The sequence below is a fragment of the Acinonyx jubatus genome, chromosome C1, assembly GCF_027475565.1.
Source record: "Acinonyx jubatus isolate Ajub_Pintada_27869175 chromosome C1, VMU_Ajub_asm_v1.0, whole genome shotgun sequence".
NCBI classification, from domain to species: domain Eukaryota; kingdom Metazoa; phylum Chordata; class Mammalia; order Carnivora; family Felidae; genus Acinonyx; species Acinonyx jubatus.
The window spans coordinates 199248501-199267068 of NC_069381.1; the positions used below are offsets into that span (position 1 = coordinate 199248501).

General features: G+C 39.1%; 1 protein-coding gene across 6 annotated transcripts in view; it reads right to left on the bottom strand.

Annotated features, from left to right (window-relative positions):
- USP37 (ubiquitin specific peptidase 37) overlaps positions 1 to 18568 on the bottom strand; it is a 97345-nt gene that overhangs the window by 9139 nt on the left and 69638 nt on the right. For all 6 annotated transcript variants that reach the window (XM_027050726.2, XM_027050717.2, XM_027050732.2 and 3 more), the window contains 3 exons: positions 17694 to 17949; positions 5555 to 5721; positions 2844 to 2904 (listed from right to left, as the gene is read on the bottom strand). In XM_027050726.2, coding sequence (XP_026906527.1) covers positions 2844 to 2904; positions 5555 to 5721; positions 17694 to 17949 — 484 coding nt within the window. The remainder of the gene's footprint in view (positions 1 to 2843; positions 2905 to 5554; positions 5722 to 17693; positions 17950 to 18568) is intronic.

The window sequence follows — 18568 nt, forward strand, 5'->3', positions numbered from 1 at the left end:
TTTTTTTTTTTAAGTTTATTTACTTATTTTGAGACAGAGAGAGAGCAAGTGCACAAGTGGTGGAGGGACTGAGAGAGAGGGAGACAGAGAATTCCAAGTAGGTTCCACATGGTCAGTGCAGAGCCTGATGTGGGGCTTGAACCCACGAACTGTGAGATCAAGAGTCAGCCGCTCGACCAACTGAACCACCCAGGCCCCAGAGAAAACTCTTTTTTTTAGGAATCTGACCAGCCCATGACAAAGTCCTAAAATATTAACATCATCGTCAAAACAGTCCCACCCTCTAAAACTCAGAGTTGATGAGCCCTAACTATTCATGTGCTCAGAGCTTCCAACCATCTTTGTTATTTTTTTTAAGTTTATTTATTTTTGTGTGTGTGTGTGAGAGAGAGTGCATGCTTGAGTGAGCATGTGAGTGGGCAAGGGGTAGAGAAAGAGGGGGAGAGAATCTTAAGCAGGCTCCATGCTGTCAGGCTGTCAGCAGAGCCCTATGCAGGGCTTGGACTCAAGAACTGTGAGATCATGACCTGAACCAAAACCAAGAGTCGGATACCTAACTGACAGCCACCCAGGTGCCCCCAACTATCTTTTTAGTCTCCTTTTCTTAACAATGAACCAACAACCAAAGATTACTAGACACTGAGGAAAGCCTCTAATAAGTAATATAAAGACCATAAGAACCACACAGGACAGGGCAGTTGGAGGAAACAATCTATTCAGGGAGAAGAAACCTTCAAATAAACAAATCAACTATATTTAATATCCTCAGAGATTTGAGATGGTATTACTTCCATGACCACCCCCCAAAAGCTTACGAAAAAGAGAACATACACAAAACAAATCAGTTCTTGAAAATCAGAAATATGATAGAAATAAAACACTCAAAAGAAGGTTTGGAGCTAGAGATAAGGTTAGAGAACTTTCCCAGGAAGCAGAGCAAAATTACCAAAAGATGGAAAACTAGAAAGAAGAGATGAGAAAATTTTAAGAATCAGACCAGAAAGTCTGGATAACAGAAGTTTCAAAAAGAGAAAAGAGAGTGAAAGGGAGGAAGTCAGTGAAAATTTCTTATAATTGAAGGACACAAGTTTCTCTATTAAAATGATCTTTTAAGTGCCCAGTAAAATGGATGAAACAGACCTACATCAAAGCACATCGGTATGAAACTTCATCATAGTAGAAATAAAAAGATCCTACAAGCTTTCAGACAAAAACGGGGTCATATCAGGATAAAGAATGGCTTTCATACGGCAACTCTGCAAACAAGACTTCTATCACTGCTCAGCAGCGTGAAGCTGGAGGGAAACAATGCTTTCACAATGACTGCAAACCCAGAATTCTATACAGCCAAACCATCAAATACTAGGTCCAGTGAAACTTGCAAGGCTTCCAAAAAAACCTGAGTCACAACCCCTCTTTTCTAAGAAAACTACTAGGATGTTCTCCATCAAAGCACAAGTAGAGGGGTGCCTGGGTGGCTCAGTTGGTTAAGCATCTGACTTCGGCTTGGGTCATAATCTCATGGTTCATGAGTTTGAGTCCCACATCAAGTTCTGTGCTGTCAGTGCAGAGCGCACTTTGGATCCTCTGTCCCTGTCTCTCTCTGCCCCTCCCCCGCTTCACGTGTGTTCTCGCTCAACAATAAACGTTTAAAAAAAAAAAAAAAAAAAAAAGCACAAGTACACAAGTAGACCAAGAATGAGGAAGGGTGAGATACAGGAAATGAGAGATTCAAACAAAGGAGAGAATCAGAGGGAATCTCCAGGAGAATGGTTAGGGAGCTCTCAGGGTATCTGTGCATGGATGTAAAGGGCAACCAGTCCAGACTGGAGCAATGTGACTTGTGACAGCCATTAATGCCACTACTATACCATCTTTCTAATAGAGCACAGAATGCCTGGGTGAAATCTAGCTTCAATTCTTATTTGTAATTGCCTCAACTATGTGCCAGCAAAATTCAGGCTCTCTGCTCTATGCCCTGGTGTCTAGATCAGCCTAGAGCACTCAATTTGTACCAAAGTGTTCTGTTTTGATCTATTTCTGAGAACCAGAGAAAGACTAGTGATCTTGGAAAATAAAAGTGAGCCTGCTTCCCATGACTACATGTCCCTGTGGACCTCTAGTATCTGGTCCATATATTAGTTCTGCCACATGCCACAACTATGGTGAGCATTATGTTTCTAAATACTCATGATTTTGCCCACTGATTTTCCAAGAGTGAACTCTTGTAAATTCACGGGGAAACTGAGGCCACATTATCTTCTAGTAGTTCTAATTATGGCAAAATGCTCTTTCACATGTCTTTGTTATGTAATTTTTCAAAAAAAAAAAAAAAAAAAAGGAGGGGTGATATGGATAGAGATGACAAATTATTTTTTTTAAAAAAGCTACCGGGGTGCGCCTGAGTCACTCAGTTGGTTAAGCATCCGACTTTGGCTCAGGTCACAATCTCACAATTCATGAATTCAAGCCCCACGTCGGGCTCTGTGTTAACAACTCAGAGCCTGGAGCCTGCTTCAGATTCTGTGTCTCCCTCTCTCGCTGCCCCTCCCTCTGTCTAGTTCTCTGTCTCTCTCTCTCTCTCTCAAAAGTAAGTAAAAACATTAAAAAAAAATGTTTTTTTAATAAAAATATTTTAAAAAAGCTACTGATGGATACAAACATTAGAACAGTGGTTTTCTCTTGGGGTGGAGGGAAGAAATGGGTACACAATTTCTAAGGTTCTATTTCTTTACCTTGAAGGTGTTAAAATTTGTTATTGTCATTAAAATAATACTTTACATGTTTTTCTGTGTGCGATACAGTTCACCATAAAAACAATGTAATTAAAATAATCTCCACACCTTGAAGACTTAACTCTGTTGCTCTTTTGAGGTCATCATCTTCTTTCTGTTCCCAAGCTTCCTAAAGGGACAAAAACAAAACTAAGGTATTTAAAAAGGTACTGATTAAACTTATTTAACAAGGATGAGATCAGCCGCGCTAGAAGCATTTGCTCACAATGTTTTCCATAATCTTACAAATGTATGGAGTATGACCTTTTGAGGGATGTGGAGAAATCCTTTACTTTTTTCAACCCTGTTTTCCTAAAACACAACCTCGGGGGTTAAAAGGGCTTACATGTTATCTCTTCTAGTCAGTCACATTTGGCTTGCTAACCAAAAGCCATTCACTGTGACAGTGTGATCTAATTAATTCCCTTTCTTCTTGTATGTATGAAATGCCTGGCACACAGCAGAACCTACTTAGCAAGTTGCTCTGTTTTCTTTCCTCTGATTTACAGCATCTGCCCATTTCCGTGGTATAAATACTCCCACTGTGGCAAAGTTTAAGCTACCAACATGATACTGAGTGCACGGCTGGGAAGAGGTGGGCACGCCTGAGCTGACGGTGAGCTGGTCCTAGTGTATTCTGTCCCTAAGTCTATGACAGCAACAGAAACAATTTCCACAAGATCATTATTCAAACATTTCTATTTTATTCTTTTTTCTATTTTTTTCTTGCTTAAAAAAACCCCTGACACACATAACAGATACTTGGTGAATACTAAATGAATGCTGCTGTTACTTTTCTAATACATCTGAGGTTCTCTTAGAAAGACAAGAACCTGTGAAAATGTCAATCTGATGACTAATTATAAAAATAGGGAAATGTTGACTCTAAAAATTTTTCCCTCTCATCTGCAGAGAAATTTATAAACTTCATGCATAAATGAAGAAAAGATGTAATTTAAGCAGAACCGTTTTATACTTTTCCCAAGTCTAGACTTGTTTTTAGTTACTAAAGTATATAAGAAGCTTAGAATGAGCTATTCTGCATTACAGTCCTAGGAGCAATAATACTGTATTCAGGAAAGAAACAGATATTCTCTAAGAGGAAATATGATTACTTAAACTCATCCAGCATATAAAGTCTGTGCTGAAACCCAGATGGTAAAAGATACTCTTTTAGCTATTAATAGAATGATGCAGGTATACCAAACTGAAGAGACCTCATTTTCTATTCTCAGATGTGAAGATAGGTTCATAAGACAGTTTTAACTGGGTAGCTGACAAGAAAGAGGATATATATCCTTTGTGCATGAAAAAGAGGTATGCTGAATTTTTTCTTTCTCTGCACTATAAGGAACTATTGTTAAGAAATCAGACCTTGGTCTTTTAGATGAAAAATAAGTTTTCTAAAACAAATGATTACTATCCATTATTTGCAAATAGCTGACATAAATACATCTTGATGATGAGGCAGCTAGGGAGATACTTCTCACAAATAAAAGGATACAGAACAGCTGGTTCTGAAAGCATTTTAAAGCAGCAGTTCTCAGCCTTGACTGAACACCAGAATCACTGGGAGGTTTTAAAAAACGAAGGAAGAAGTAAGGAGGAGGGAGGAAGCAAGGAGGAAGGAAGGAGAGAAGGGAGGCTGAACGAAGGGGGAAGGGGGAGAGAGAGGGAGGAGGGGGGAGGGGGGAGGGAGAGAGAGGGAGGGAGGGAGAGAGAGAGAGGGAGGGAGGGAGAGAGAGGGAGGGAGGGAGAGAGAGAGAGGGAGGGAGGGAGGGAGAGAGAGAAAAGGAAAGATATCTAGATGCCCAGACCATACCCCAGGATCCATTATATCAGAATTCCTGAGGGGAAGAACAATGCAAGTATCAGTATTTTTTAAAGCTCCCCAGATGATAGTAATGTGCAGTTAAGAATGAACCCCACTGTTCTAGAGAAATCAGATCTTAAGATTTTATTTTTAAGTAATCACTACACCCTATGAGGGGCTTGAACTTACAACCTGGAGATCAAGAGTCACATGCTTTACTGACTGACCAGCCAGGTGCCCCAGACAAATTAGATTTATTAATCTGATTATTTGTAAACACTAACATGGTGTGCTCATTCTAGGGAGTTTTGGTAAATTTTTATTACTAACATGACGTGGATTGCATAGGATCACACAACCATGAAAACATCACCTTTTAGTCAGGATACCTTAGGCAACTGCAACAGCTTTGGCAAATATAAGTATGAAGAACTAGAAATTTACGATTAGATTACTATATAAGAGCGGCTAAATGTTCATCTTTTATGTCTATGACTGAAAGCTGAAATTTCAGATATTATTCAGATAATAGCCCTGAGAATTTTATGCTCAAATAATTCATAGGAAAGAATTCATATTGTGAGAAAGTGACCAGAACAATGCCTTAAAATATTAAAAAATCATGGTGGTATGCTGGCTATTTCTAAAGCTTGCAAAATAAAGTTGGACAGGGGATGATGTGTAATAACCCATCCTGCCTTAGCATGCAACGAATTACACTAATGGGAAGTAATCAACAATACATTTTGTTGCATTTGGAATTTCAAAAAAAGAAAAACTATCACTGTTTCTGTTTCAGAACCAAGGCAAAGTTCCAAACAAGTTTGTTTGTTTTGCTGGACCAATGCCTTAGTGTATGTAAATCACCTGGAACAATGCTTGGCACACAGTAAGTGCTTAATGCATGTTAGTTGTTGTTATTGGAGAAGACAGGTAAGGAGAAAACAGCAATAGAAGTATCTCTTACTTGTTCCTGAAGGCTCTGAGCCAATGCCTGCTGAAGTTCTTGCTCTTCCCTTTCACGTTCCATATCATACTGCTGGAGCCAATCAACCTCTCCTTGAGATCCTTCTGGAGTTTTATTTTCTTTATTCTCATCACAGTCTTTAGTTATCTCAGTAAAACTGGCAGGATCTGAGGAAGCAGAACAAGACATAACTGGGAAATCCTCTCTAATAAACTGAAATCTCTGGACTAGAGTGACACCTACTGTTCAGAGAGTAACTGACCCGAACCTCATACATGACTTGCTTGGGACACACAATTTCATCTTGCTACATTTAAGATCATGGTTTCTCAATCGCAGCACTACTGACGTTCTGGGTGGGATAATTTTTTGTTGTTTGAGGGGGCTGTCCTATGCACTGCAGAATGTTCAGCAACATCCTTGGTCTCTACCTACTAGATGCCAATAGCACCCCCCTTCCCCAGATGTGACCACCAAAAATGACAGACATTGTCAATGTCCCCTGGGGGGACAAAACTGTCCTTGGTTGAGAACCACTGATCTACAGCAATGTTCTGAAACGTAACCAATCAGGAAGCATTATGGCTGAGGATGGAGAAAAATGAACAGCCATATTCATAGCCGGTCACAATGTCACATAGCCAAGTATTAGGAATAAAGCATTGTTTAGAGTAGTAAATGAATAATTAGGCTAGAATGATTAAGCTAACATTGAGATTTTTCTCATTATTAAATTAGGTCAAATGAGTGTGTGTTTTCATTAATAATCAAATAAGCCTTGTACATATCCTAAATCAAAAGAGCTACATGAAATACGTAAACACTTCATGTACTGCACAAGTATATGACTATATATGTTTAAAACATCCACACAAGGAGATAAGAAGAAAAAATCTTTCATTTCTTTCTGTTCCTTCTCAATCTCTAGACCACAGCTAGCTGGGATAAACAGTATGGTCATGATTTCGTTCTGGTTATTTGAACTGTGAGAACAAAAAACATCTCATTATGATTTTTAATATAGGTAAGAGTGGGTAGACAAAGAGTTCAATGCTTTCTTTCTCTCAAACACTACAAAAGCAAATATTATCATCTTAACAAGTTAGGGAAAGTCTCATAAAAAGAATTTAACTGGCAAACAAGAATTACCTTTACAGATTCATTTTATATAGATTGTGTTAAAATTAGTATATGCTCTTTATCTGCCCTAATACTGTATCTTAACCACTTAAACAATAGATTTTCTACAGCACTACCAATTAATCTGAAGTTTACAACATCTTGACTTTAGACTCTAAATCAGTAAGTTGTCATCATTTTTTAATTGTATCAAATTGTTGACTGAATACTTACCATTAAAACTCTGAATACTCATTAAAAGAGAAAAACTCTTCGAATATATTAAGTGCAAAAGCAATATGATCCCAATTAAAAAATTATATAAAAGATGTAATTTCTGGGGCGCCTGGGTGGCTCAGTCAGTTAAGTGTCCGACTTCAGCTAGGTCACAATCTCGTGGTCTGTGAGTTTGAGTCCTGTGTCAGGCTCTGTGCTGACAGCTCAGAGCCTGGAGCCTGCTTCGGATTCTCTCTGCCCCTTCCTCGCTCACATTCTCTCTCTCTCTCTCTCTCTCAAAAATAAACAAACATTAAAAGATATAACTTCTTCCTTTCCTCCATTCTTGGAGAAAGTCATTTCCATAAGCTGGAAGGGGGAGCTCTGAAGTCTCTCTGACCCTGCTTGTCCCTCTGGCCTTAGCTTATTGGACCAGGAATGGATATTTGAGTCAACCAATCTGATTACTGCTGGAAATGTGGAACTGGGACATTCAAAATTAGCTGATGTTGAACATTTTAAGTGGAAGAAAGATTTGGGAGTTGAGGCTGCTCCCTAGACCTAAGGTAAATATTATTACTTTTATTACTAAAATATACTCATTAAAAAAAGGTAATTTTTCTTAACCAATAATTTTCTGCATTCCAGGTACTAATGTGCCCCACATATCCTAAAATCATACTACCAATTAATCCACATGATAGAAAACCAATCAAGAAAGTTTACTTTGAGATGCTAAAATCAAGATAGATTTGTTATCAGGACAAGACTATCAGATGGATACAAACATTACTTAAGATCTATGGGAACAAATATGACCATGGAATAATAACACTCTTTTAAGGAACTTGATCAATGGATAGAAGGAAAGCCACATGTCAGAATTTAACATTTTTACACTGAACACATATCTTCTGCTTCTTCCCCTACACCAAATGAAACCTGCTCCTTTCCTATAGTCTATGTTTCAGTGAAAGGGATCACTATACACAGTTTTTTTTTTAATGTTTATTTTTATTTTTTGAGAGTGAGTGGGGGAGGGGCAGAGAGAGAGGGAGATGAGGATCTGAAGCAGGCTCTACACTGAGAGCAAAGAGCCCAATGTGGGGCTCAAACTCACAAACTGAGATCGTGACCTGAGCCGAAGTCAGCAGCTTAACTGACTGAGCCACCCCTGCACCTTATGTGCCTTTTTTAAAGACAGAAAGCTGGTGTCATTTTTTACTTATCCCTCATATCAGGTAAGTCATTATTTCCTAACTATCTCTTCAATCCATCGACTTTTCCTTCAAATGCCAGAACCTTGGCCTAAGGCATCATTAGTTTTTGACCTAGACAACTGAAGTAACTTCTTAACAGGTCTCACAGGATTACTTTGAATTTCTTCTCTAATAAATGTGCTATAGTGCAGCCAGAATGGTCTTTTTATTTTTTTAAACTTTTTTTTTTTTTTTTTAATTTTTAACGTTTATTTATTTTTGAGAGAGAGAGAGAAACTGAGTGGGACAGGAACAGAGCCTGACATGGAGCTCGAACCCATGAACTGCGAGATCATGACCAGGACACTTAACCAACTGAGCCACCCAGGCACCCTTTTTAAAATTTTTTTAAAAAGTTTATTTATTTATTTCGAGAGGGAGTGAGAGCGAGAGAGAGCGCGCGCGTGCACTCACACGCATATGCAAGTGGAGGAGGGCAGAGAGAGTGGGAGAGAGGGAATCCCAGTGCAGAGTCCGATATGGTGCTCAAACTCATGAACCATTAGATCATGACCTGAGTCAAAGGTGGATGCTTAACCAATTGAGCCACCCAGGTGCTTTGAGAATGATCTTTTTCAAATATAAATCTTTATCAAACACTTGTTTGCTTACAACTATTCAATAACTTCCTAACGGTTCTGAAATAAAAGTCTAAGCTTCTAAAAATGGGTTTAGGCCATGTAAAAACTAGAGATGCACAGCTTTCTCTCTTTTGCTTTTCTTCCTCAACACTATGCTCCAGTCATACAGATCAGTCTGAACTTTTTTGTTGCCTACTAACTTGCCATGGCCTTTCTCACATCTCAACCTCTGCACATACTCTTCCCTCTGGCTGGTGTCCAGAGACAGTGAAACCTTATTTGGCAGTCTTCTTGCCCTTCCTGAGTTGATTCATGAGACAATGTACTGGGCCCCAAATAATTACTGAGAATCTACTATGCACCAGGAATTGTTGTGGAAGGTGGGACTACAGCAACAATTAAAGCAAGATGGCCCTTGTCCTCAAGTAGCTTAAGTGCAAAGACTCTGAGATGAGAATGAACTTAGCATATTTGTAGGAACAAAGAGAGACAAAGCCAGTATAGCTAAGTGGAGTGAAAGAGGGGGAGAGTGGAGACAGGCCATAGTAAGAAGCATGGATGGGGGTGCCTGGTTGGCTCAGTCAGTTAAGTGTCTGACTTTGGCTCAGGTCATGATTTCATGGTTCGTGAGTTCGAGACCTATATCCAGCTCCCTGCTGTTAACACAGCCTGCTTCGGATCTTCTGTCCCCCTCTCTCTGTGCCCCTCCCCAGCTTGTGCTCTCTCTCTCTCTCAAATATAAACAAACATTCAAAAAGAAAAAAAAAAAAAGAAAGAAAGAAAAAAGAAGCTTGGATGAAGTGTAATGGCAAATCATAATAAGTTTTAAATGTTTACTTATTTATTTTGAGAAGCAAGGGAGGGGGGGAGGGGCAGAGAGAGAGAAGGAGAGAGCATCCCAAGCAGGTTCCACCCTACCAGGGCAGAGCCCAAGGTAGGGCTCAATCCCATAAACCATGAGATCATGACCTGAGTCCAAATCAAGAGCTGGGTGCTTAACTAACTGAGCTAGCCACCCAGGCGCCCTGCCAAGTGGACATTTTACGTAGGCGTCTCAATACCAAAATTTAAAGCTCAGCTGAGAGATCCAAGCTAGAGGTATGAATTTGGTAGTTCATCGGTATGTGAGGCTGTGGTAAAATATGAGATCACTCAGGGAGAGAGCTTCAGTAGCAAAAAGACAGCTAAGGATGGTATTCTGGGAATACTCCAACAATCAGAGTTCTGATGAGGGAAGGGAAACTAAAGTGACTTGGTTTAGTAGGAAGAAAACCCCCTGACAAGCATGGTGTCATGGAAGCTCAGAGAAAAAAAATGTATAAAAGTTTTGAATGTTAAGGAAGGAGTGGTGAATTATGTGAAATACTGCTAATGTAAACTTGATAAACCATTTCAGGGGAGTGATGGGGAAGAAAGCCCACTTGCAGAGGGCTGGTGAGAGAATGGGTGGTGGTAAGAAAGTAGAGAGAATGAATAAAACACTTTCAGAGAATTCTGTTGTGAGTGGAGCAAAGAAAGAGAGCAGTAGCAGTAGGGGAATGTATGGTAACGAGAGTTTTTTAAAAATGGATTTTTACCCCATAACCAGTAAGGAAATCAAATTCGTAATCAAAAATCTCCCAAAAAACAAGAGTCCAGGGCCAGATGGCTTTCCAGGGGAATTCTACAAATACTTAAGGAAGAGTTAACACCTATTCTCTTGAAGCTGTTCCAAAAAATAAAAATGGAAGGAAAACTTCCAAACTCTTTCTATGAAGCCATCATTACCTTGATTCCAAAACCAGACAGAGACCCCACTAAAAAGGAGAACTATAGACAAATTTCCCTGATGAACATGGATGCAAAAATCCTCAACAAGATATTAGCCAACTGGATCCAACAATACATTAAAAAATTTATTCACCACGACCAAGTGGGATTTATACCTGGGATGCAGGGCTGGTTCAGTATCTGCAAAACAATTAACATGATTCATCACATCAATAAAAGAAAGGACAAGAACCATATGATCCTCTCAATAGATGCAGAGAAAGCATTTGACAAAATACAGCATCCTTTCTTGATAAAAACTCTCAAGAAAGTAGGGATAGAAGGAGCATACCTCGAGATCATAAAAGCCATATATGAACAACCCAACGCTAATATCATCCTCAATGGGGAAAAACTGAGAGCTTTCCCCCCTAAGGTCAGGAACAAGACAGGGATGTCCACTCTTGCCCCTGTTATTCAACATAGTATTAGAAGTCTTAGTCTCTGCAATCAGACAACACAAAGAAATAAAAGGCATCCAAATCGGCCAAGAGGAGGTCAAATTTTCACTCTTCGCAGAAGACATGATACTCTATATGGAAAACCCTAAAGATTCCACCAAAAAACTGCTAGAACTGATTCATGAATTAAGCAAAGTTACAGGATATAAAATCAACACACAGAAATCGGTTGCATTCCTATACACCAGCAATGAAGCAACAGAAAGAGAAATCAAGGAATTGATCCCATTTACAATTGCACCAAAAGCCATAAAATACCTAGGAATGAATCTAACCAAAGAGGTGAAAAATTTACACACTGAAAACTATAGAAAACTTCTGGAAGAAATTGAAGAAGACACACAAAAAAATGGAAAAAGATTCCATGCTCCTGGATAGGAAGAACAAATATTGCTAAAACGTCGATACTACCCAAAGCAATGTACATATTCAATGCAATCCCTATCAAAATAACACCAGCATTCTTCACAGAGCTAGAACAAGTAATCCTAAAACTTGTGTGGAACCAGAAAAGACCCCGAATACCCAAAGCAATCTTGAAAAAGAAAACCAAAGCAGGAGGCATCACAATCCTGGACTTCAAGCTATACTACAAAGCTGTAATCATCAAGACAGTATGTTACTGGCACAAGAACAGACACTCAGATCAATGGAACAGAACAGAGAACCCAGAAATGGACCCACAAACGTATGGCCAACTAATCTTTGACAAAACAGGAAAGAATATCCAATGGAATAAAGACAGTCTCTTCTCTTCAACAAGTGGTGCTGGGAAAACTGGACAGCAACATGCAGAAGAATGAACCTGGACCACTTTCTTACACCATACACAAAAATAAACTCAAAATGGATGAAAGACCTCAATGTAAGACAGGAAGCCATCAAAATCCATGAGGAGAAAGCAGGCAAAAACCTCTTTGATCTTGGCTGCAGCAAGTTCTTACTCAATGCGTCTTCGGAGGCAAGGGAAACAAAAGCAAAAATTAACTACTGGGACCTCAACAGACTAAAAAGCTTCTGCACAGCAAAGGAAACAATCAGCAAAACTAAAGGCAACCGACAGAATGGGAGAAGGTATTTGCAAACGACATATCAGATAAAGGGTTAGTATCCAAAATCTATAAAGAACTTACTAAAGTCAACACCCAAGAAACAAATAATAGTACAGTGAAGAAATGAGCAAAAAACAGGAATAGACACTTCTCCAAAGAAGACATCCAGATGGCCAACCGACACATAAAAAAATGCTCAACTTCACTCATCATCAGGGAGATACAAATCAAAACCACAATGAGATACTACCTTACACCTGTCAGAATGGCTAACATTAACAACTCAGGCAACAACAGATGTTGGCGAGGATGTGGAGAAAGAGGATCTCTTTTGCATTGTTGGTGGGAATGCAAGCTGGTGCAGCCACTCTGGAAAACAGTATGGCGGTTCCTCAAAAAACTAAAAATAAAATCACCCTATGACCCAGCAATTGCACTACTAGGTATTTAGCCAAGGGGTACAGGTGTGCTGTTTCAAAGGGACACATGCACCCCAATGTTTATAGCAGCACTATCAACAATAGTCAAATTATGGAAAGAGCCCAAATGCCCATCAATGGATGAATGGAAAAAGAAGATGTGGTATATATATACAATGGAGTATTACTCGGCAATCAAAAAGAATGAAATCTTGCCATTTGCAACTACGTGGATGGAACTGGAGGGTATTATGCTAAATGAAATTAGTCAGAGAAAGACAAATATCATATGACTTCACTCATATGAGGTCGTTAAGAGACAAAACAGATGAACATAAGGGAAGGGAAACAAAAATAATATAAAAACAGGGAGGGGGACAAAACATAAGAGATTCATAAATATGGAGAACAAATTGAGGGTTACTGGAGGGGTTGTGGAGGGGAATGGGCTAAATGGGGAAGGTGCACTAAGGAATCTACTCCTGAAATCATTGTTGCACTATATGTTAACTAATTTGGATGTAAATTTTTAAAAAATAAAAATAAAAATGGATTTTTAGGGGCACTTGGATGGCTCAGTCGGTTAAGCATCTCCTTCGGCTCAGGTCATGATCTCGAGGTTTGTGAGTGGTTCATGAGTTTGAGTCCCACATCAGGTTCTCAGCTCTCTGCTGTCAGCACAGAGCTCACTTTAGATACTCTGTTTTCTTCTCTTTGCCCCTCCCCCTCTTCCTTCCTCCCTCCCTCTCTCTCTCAAAAATGAACATTAAGAAAAAAAAAGATGGGTTTTTAATCATTTTAGAGATTAAGGCACACAAGAGTAATTTACAAGAGAGGGAAGACTTGATGCAGAAGAGAAGGTATAATTTCAAGAGAGAAGGTCAAGAAACAAGTGGATGAAATTCTGAATATGAATGGAGGGACTGGCCTTAAAGAGCAGGGATATTTCCTCCATAACAAAAGTGAAGGCAGAATGTTCATCTGATTACATCTATTTTCTTTCTTTCTTTTTTTTTTTTTAAAGTTTATTTATTTTTGAGAGAGAGAACAAGCCTGAGCGGGGAGGCGTGGAGAGAGAGAGAGGGAGGGAGAGAATCCCAAGCAGGTCTGCACTGCAGTGCAGAGCCCAAGGCGGGACTTGATCCCATGAACTGTGAAATCATAACCTGAACCGAAATCAAGACACTTAACCAACTGAGCCACCCAGGTGCCCATGACTGGAAACCGTAATGAGATCAAGTCATCACTGACAACAGAACAGGACACGAGGTTAAGTTGGATGGAGAGAAGGTATCTGAAATCAAGATTTCAAAGGTGGCACAGTTACTGATGACAACAAAGTCAAGGGAAGGGTTTCTCAAACGTTAGCATGCATCAGAATGACTTGGGAATCAAAACACAGAATGCCAACTCCTACATCCAGAGTTTCTTATTCAGTAAGTCTGGGGTGGGGCCATTAATGGTATTTCCAGCAATTTCCCACGTGATACTGATGATCTGTGAAAATACTCTGAGAACCACTGGTCTAAAACAGGACTACTGTCAGTGATCAAGATGGGGTAGGAAAAAAGATCTTTGGAATTAAGATCAGGAACTGAGAAACCAGGCTTTTGAAAGGATCATTTATGAAGATGCTGAGGGCTCTACGATGTTGATGAGAGAACCTGAAAGGTAAAAGACAGCTACAGGAAGAGATAGATAGGTGGCAAAGTTTAATGTCTTACACTTCGAGAAGCTGGGATTTTTGTAGAATGAAAAGAGACAGAGGTCTGGTGATGGCAGTGAGTAACAAGAAAAAAACTCATCCCATCTCCAAGGTCTGAAGTTTTATGGTATGCAAAAAAGCGACTTATGCTTAAAGAAGAGTAGGGCAATCCACAATGGGAGCCTTTCAAAGAAAAAACTGGCCATGAATACATACTAAAGACACCTAACAATCAAATGCAGTGGGTAAACTCTGGGTTCTAGGTGGGGAAAAAAAGTATAAAAAATATTTTGGAGAACAACTGGAGAAACGTGTGTGGCCTCTACACTGCAATTATATATGGACACAGCATTAATATTGCTAAGTGTGATAACTGTTATGTAAAATAATTTCCATATATTTAGGACACTGAGGCTGAAGTGTTTTAGGGTGAAGAATCATGATACCTGCAATTCCAAACAGTTGCTTTAAAAGGGAAAAGTACACAGGGCATCTGGGTGGCTCAGCTGAACGTCCAGCTCTTGGTTTCGGCTCAGGTCATGATTTCACGGTTGTAGGTTTAAGCCTCACATTAGGCTCTGTGATGACAATGCAGAGCCTGCTTGGGATGTGCACTCTCTCTCTCAAAAATAAAAAACAAAAAACTTAAAAAAAAAAAAAGTGCATACATACATATATGTAGTCTGCAAAGATGGCCTCCAATGAACTACACAGTACTCTTACTACCAGTATTCTTAACTCTTGTGTAGGCACCCCCACAGTGAACATGGGAGTGCTTTAAGCAACAAAATGTGATGGAATTGATTCTGTGCTAATTTTAAGCTTAAATAAAGGAGACCTGGTAGCTTCTTCCCCTTCTGTGCTTTTGGGAGCCCTGAACTGTAATGTAAGAAGCTTAGCTATCTTGCTAGAGAGAACACAAGGAGAAGGAGAGGCCCTGAGATTACATGAAGAGATGAAAAGATGAAGAGGGGGAGGGGAAAAAAGAATGGAGAGGATATCTAGCCATCCCAGCAGACTCTTCTAACCAACATCACCAAGGTGCTTAGATGAGCCATCTAGGATGTTACAACCTAGTCAAACCCCAGCCAACATCACAGGAAGCAGAGGAGCTGCTAAGACCAGTCAATCCAAGAGTTATGAGAGATAATGTTATTGCTGTTTTAAGATACTAATTTTGGGTAACTGCTGCACAACCATACACACACAGACACACACACACACACACACACACACACACACACACACACTGTGAGGGAAGAAAGCAAATGTGACGAAATGTTAAATGATGTATCTATTCAATTTCTCTCTAGATTTGAACATTTTTAAAGTAAAAAACTTATGGAGAATATGATCATATTTGATACTGCTAATTTTTTAAAGTATGATAATGGGATTGAGGCTATGTTTTCTTAAAAAGGAGCTCTTTTAGAGACATTGAAATCTTTATTGATGAAATGATCTAATATCTTGGATTTACTTCTAGGGGTGCCTGGGTGTCTCAGTCGGTTGAGCGTCTGACTCTTGATTTCAGCTGAGATCATGATCTCTTGGTTTGTGAAACTGAGCCCATGTCAGGCTCCATGCAAACAGCACAGAGCCTGCCTGGGATTCTCTCTCCCTCTGCTTGCGCTCTCTCTCTCTCAAAATAAACATTAAGAAAAATAATCTAGGGGATGGGGTAGAGAAGGAAGATAGGGTATAGATGAAACAAGATTGACTTTTTGATAATTACTGTTGATAATGGGTACAAGGGTGAAGATTCATTATACTCATCTCTCTACTTCTGTCCTTGGTCTATATTTTCCAGAAATTAAAAAAAAAAAAAAAAGTTTGCAGGAAAAGCAATGTCTTTGGGTTTCGGTTATAGTAAGAAGGTGAATGGAACCATGACATTAATGAAACGGGAAACACAACAAAGGCTCGCCTCCAATTGGGGAAGACAGGAGCTAGAGAACAGACAGTTTTACAAAAAGGATATAAAGTACTTACTAACAAGTTTGCTCTTCCCAAAGCTCCTATGCAGTTGTAAGCCACCTGTGGTTATTGATTTTGATAACTCAGTGTTCTCCCTCATTGGCACAGATAATAAGGTAGAACTAATTGTATAGAAGAATAACTTCCTTTGTTAATTTTAGGGAGATGTAAGACAGAGCAAAGAAGTGGAAGGAAGAGGTGAATGCAGGAATTACTGGTGAAAGGCAAAAGCACTGATATTAACCAATAATATGTAAGGGTGGTGACTATGAGTTTAAGAAAAGAAAGGGATTTCCTAAGGATACTTGCATCAAGAAAGAGAAAAAAAGGGAACACTCAGATCCAAAAACCATCAGCTTTTTGTTTCCATTTAAACTGAGAATATACTAATTCTTATTTTCACTTGCACATAAACTCAGTTGATAAGACTTAACCCCAAAGAATACAGAAAATAATTATGATATACTACTGTTCTCTTCATCTCCAAAATTTCAGGCTTGATGTACTGAAACACATCAGCTACACAGATATAGATAATGTGGATATCAGGAGAAAAATATTAGATTGTTACAGGAAAAGACAGTAAAAGTTTTACACCTAAAACTGTTAAAATACCCACAGTACAAGGCAAGGAGGCTCAGCTCTGTTGTTATCATTGACAGATTTGAGAAATAACAAAATAGAAATAATTAGTACAAAATAATTTTCTATCCATATAGCCCTTTACAATATATGTATATTTGATCTAACATTCTAATCACAACTTTCCAAAGCATGCCTGGTGTATCCCCATACAGTGATCAGAAAGCTGACTGTCAAAGTGGTTAAATCTCCTATTTAGAAATTCATAGCTAGTCAGTGGTACAGCCAAGATTAGAGGCTCAGAGGTGCCTGGGTGGCTCAGTGGGTTAAGCATCTGACTCAGGTCACGATCTCAAGGTCATGAGTTTGAGCCTGCTTGGGATTCTCTCCCCACCGCCAACCCCCCCCACCCGGCCCCGGCCTTCTGCTGCTCATATGTGCTCTCCTTCAAAATAAATAAGCTTAAAAAAAAAAAAAAAAAAGATTAGAGGCTCAAAACTTGACTAAGCCTCTAATCAAAACTTGACCTTAGTTCAGTGGTGTTTCTATCATTATAAAGGGATGAACCCAAAGAATGGAGAACTCAATTTATACACTAAAACTCAGTACAAATTCAAATACAGAAAAATGAGGAAAAATTACACAAATTTCTGAGAGAGCAGTGGTGAGGAAAAAAGTGGCCAAAAATGACACATTTACTTATGTGCACAAAGGAATCCTAACTTTTCTTTTGATGTACACTTAAAGGGATAAGGCATACTTTACCAGCAGCCTCTGGATACTACTCAAAATATTTACTCCTCATTTTTTAAACTGCTTTGGGGGGGGGGGAGCATGAAAATATTATTAGCCTTGTTACACAGATTCATTTCACCTCCCATTATTGAGAAGCTGCTTGTCCCGATAAGGCTACAGAACACTGCTGTGCCTTAACAGATGATTCTTTTCATTAAACCTACCAGGCTCTGCAAGTGTTTTGGGCTTCTCCGTTTCCACAGGGTCTTGATTTTCAGGCATTTCTTGAATATCATCTTCTGCAAATCCAGTATCTGGGCTGCTGGTTGGTTTATCATCATCTTCATGACTCAGGGATGGTGAAGCTTCTCTCTTACTTATCTCTAAAACAGCTGCTAGAAGCTCTTCTTCACTCATCCCATCAAATCCAGAGTTTTCCAATTCAGACTTATCAGGCTCTATTCTGCATGATTTGGAATCCTGAAGAAGAGAGTTACTTTTAGAGGAAACCAGAATGCCTATGAATATAGCAGTCTTAGAGTTTAAAGTGAGAAGTTTATTTCTAAAAAGTTTCCTTTCTTTGAAGTTTTAGGTTATTTAACAATCAATAACCAACATATAAACTCACTGGCAAGCCTAATTTTCTTTTAAATAAATACACGGGGACACAGGTTTATTTTATTAAGTATGCTCTTTGTAGAAATTTAGAAAATACCTAAAAATAATAAAACAAATTCACTCAAAATCCATCACTCAGGGATAATTCCTACAGGTATCTTTGGTGTATTTTCTTTCAGTTACACGTGTACTACACTACAAATGTTTTCACTATACCTCATATTTACTTTTATTCTTATTATAACTAAAAACTTTTTTTCACGTTTGAGAGAGAGTGCAAGTGTGTGCGCATGCACAAGTAGGAGGGGGCAGAGAGAGAGAGGGAGAGAAAGAAACCCAAGCAGGCTCCACGCTGTCAGAGCAGAGCCCAAGGTGGGGTTCAATCCCATTAATCATGAGATCATGATGTGAGCAAAAATCAAAGACTTTCATTTCTCATTCTGACTTTCATTTCTCATTCAGGGTGAGCAACCACAAACTA